Here is a 2,595-nt window from a genome sequence, read left to right as displayed (position 1 = left end):
AGTTGTAGGGCGACGCATGCCAGGTCTAGTCGGGTGCTGATCATGAGATTCATGATGCTGTCGACGACCGACGAATGTGTCGTGCCCACCATGAACTGGCGTTCTGCATCGTTCTGAGGATAAATCTACTCAGACAGCTTGACCTTGAACTCCATTGGAGTGAGGGTTGGTTTTGAATTCTCCATGCTAAACCTCACGATGTTCGAGGTTGCATATTGGGGCTGATGCATTGCGAGAGTTTGAGCCGAACGATCTCGAACAATGTAAATCCGAGAATAGACTTGAGGACCCCAAGGTCGTGCATCTGAAAGCGCACCCTTGTTTGATAGGTTGCAGCATGTCCAGTAGGGAGCCATGAGGACCAGTTCGTCATCTTCGACGCCCATTGGTACGGGTTGTTGAACAACAATCGACGACGTTTGGACGTCGGAGTTGTGGATAACTTCCGTGGTGGAGGCGGAGTATGACAAAGTTGATGCCTCCCGAAGGGGCAATTGGAGTAGTGTCTATCACTTCCAGTACGACATGTACGTGCCAAACTGCGTACACCGAACCACAAACTATAACCTCCCCAGGTATGGGTAGAGGTGTGGTGGTCATCGCCCCCCCAAACGGTGAAGGCGCAGATGTGGCAGCCTCCCCAAATGAAAGTCGAGGTATCGTCCATTTACCCCCCCCAGGGGTGAAGGCATACATGAGCACAAGGTTTGTGCCTCAATGTTGAGTAGCTTGAACCCTCGAGAAGTATCGGGTGAGCCACTGTACGTGCACAACATGCCTCGGAGGCAGCTTGTTCACACGCATGGATGTGCTTACAAGGGTGTAAGGCATGCACCCAATACACTTAGTCGCCGTAGTCTACATGGCATTGATGCCACAGACGATGCGGCGTGTCCCCCACTAATTGTGGTAGTTGCAGGGTGTTCATGAGGAACACTGCGCAAAATATTTCTTCACCCGCAATAACTGTGGTAAATACCATGAAGTAACTTTGTGCGAGAAATGATGGTGATCGTGGAGAGCTTCCACTCGGTTGGAGTGATGGAGGTGACATCTATCCATGTGTAGGACACGTCCAACAAATTATCTAGGATGTGATAACCATCCTTCAGATAAATCATGTTCGGTCGCCGTATGTGCCAGCGACATCGAGTCGAACTGATCCACGCCAAACAACTGTGTTGGTGGGCATCGGCTGCACCAGCAATATTACGGACTAATGTCCACTAATAATATCGAAAGTATGATGTGTACTTGATTTGTCGGTTGACTTCTAAAAGTCCCGAAAAATGCAACACGTGAATGTTGTTCATCGATAACCTGTCGAGGCATAAATGCCGACATGTGTGCGTGAAGACATCAATAAATAGTCTGGTCACGTGGACACGTGTGTTCTGAGACACGAACGTACATGTCGAGGCGCGAAATTCGCTGCTACTCGGTGGGGCGCAGCATTAGTCAGTGGGCGGAGCGCGTCGACTGCGGTTGTTGCAGTAAATCACGCACAACAGTCACGGCAGCCGCCGTGGTACTTGGCTTGATAATCTACGCGGGCAAATTGTCGCGGATTATATAGTGTAGTACCTGGGTAGTCTTGTGGCACGGAGCCATTAACGTCTTCGCGAACGTAATCGCCGCGATAATCTACGTGAAATATATCGCAAAATATATCATGATAATACCTTAAAGAGGTAATCAGTGCGTTCGTGGACGTTGTCGACGCGAGTCTTCGCGGACATAATGCACTCGTAGTCCCAATGTAGTTGTCGACGGGGTCATATTTTTCGCGGACATTTTTCGTCGCGGTCACTTCGTGATCGTTATCACAGTAGCCTTCACGGAATATTCGTCGCGGTGTTCTTTTCGGTAAACACAGTCGCCGACGCGGTCTACTTCGTGATCGTTGCCACGGTAGTCGTCGCGAAAACCTCACGATAGTCATCGTGGGTAACTCTGTCTCGGTCATCACGATGGTATTCTTCACCGTGACCCGCCAGAGGAAGCAGTAGTAAGGCTCATAACCAGTGGAGAGGGCAGGAAGCAGCAGCAGACACGTGTGTGGATGGAGGAAGAACTGAAAGTATATTAGTTCTGACGGGAGAGAAAAACAGCCAATCAGACTACACTATGATTGGCCACGACATCTTTGATGTTTCGTGACAAATGTCTGCGCTGTCTTCTACCTGAGGAAAAGCCTCTAAAAGGCACAAAAACCTCCTACACAGCTAGCAGAATGCTGCTACCTGACTGACAGGGCAGTGGGGATGTTCTCTAACAGAACAGGGTGTTCTGACTGAAACTAAACGACGAAGACGACGGCAACAGATACAAAATATTTCGTTGACCAGAGGGCCTCTTTATTTTAACCCAAAACTCGACGAAAAATAGAAATGTCGATGATTTATCAAAATTTGAACGTGTGTCAGTCGTGCTTTCTCCTGCCACGTGATTGGCTAATGGGGATTTTGTTGTGTTTTGATCCGTCGTGTTTCCCTCATTTTCATGCACACGAATTGGACATTTTTCAGCATGTGTTGTCCAATCCAAAGTGTCTATTACTTAAATACAAAGCTTCATATAAAGAATGATGTGCTT

At 48.4% G+C, this 2,595-nt stretch overlaps 1 protein-coding gene across 1 annotated transcript; it reads right to left on the bottom strand.

Annotated features, from left to right (window-relative positions):
• Nucleotides 1-1,458: 1,458 nt before the first annotated feature.
• On the bottom strand, nt 1,459-1,739 carry H257_10042 (hypothetical protein; the record flags this gene model as incomplete). The annotated part of the gene is made up of 3 exons (XM_009836475.1): nt 1,459-1,545; nt 1,585-1,644; nt 1,683-1,739. 3 exons carry the CDS (start codon nt 1,737-1,739, stop codon nt 1,459-1,461), a joined length of 204 nt encoding a protein of 67 aa, XP_009834777.1.
• Between the last annotated feature and the right edge of the window lie 856 nt (nt 1,740-2,595).

This window comes from Aphanomyces astaci, assembly GCF_000520075.1.
Source record: "Aphanomyces astaci strain APO3 unplaced genomic scaffold supercont1.26, whole genome shotgun sequence".
In the NCBI taxonomy this organism is placed as follows: Eukaryota; Oomycota; class Saprolegniomycetes; order Saprolegniales; family Verrucalvaceae; genus Aphanomyces; species Aphanomyces astaci.
Note: the sequence above shows the minus strand (reverse complement) of the source record. Positions and strands in the feature narration are given on the sequence as shown.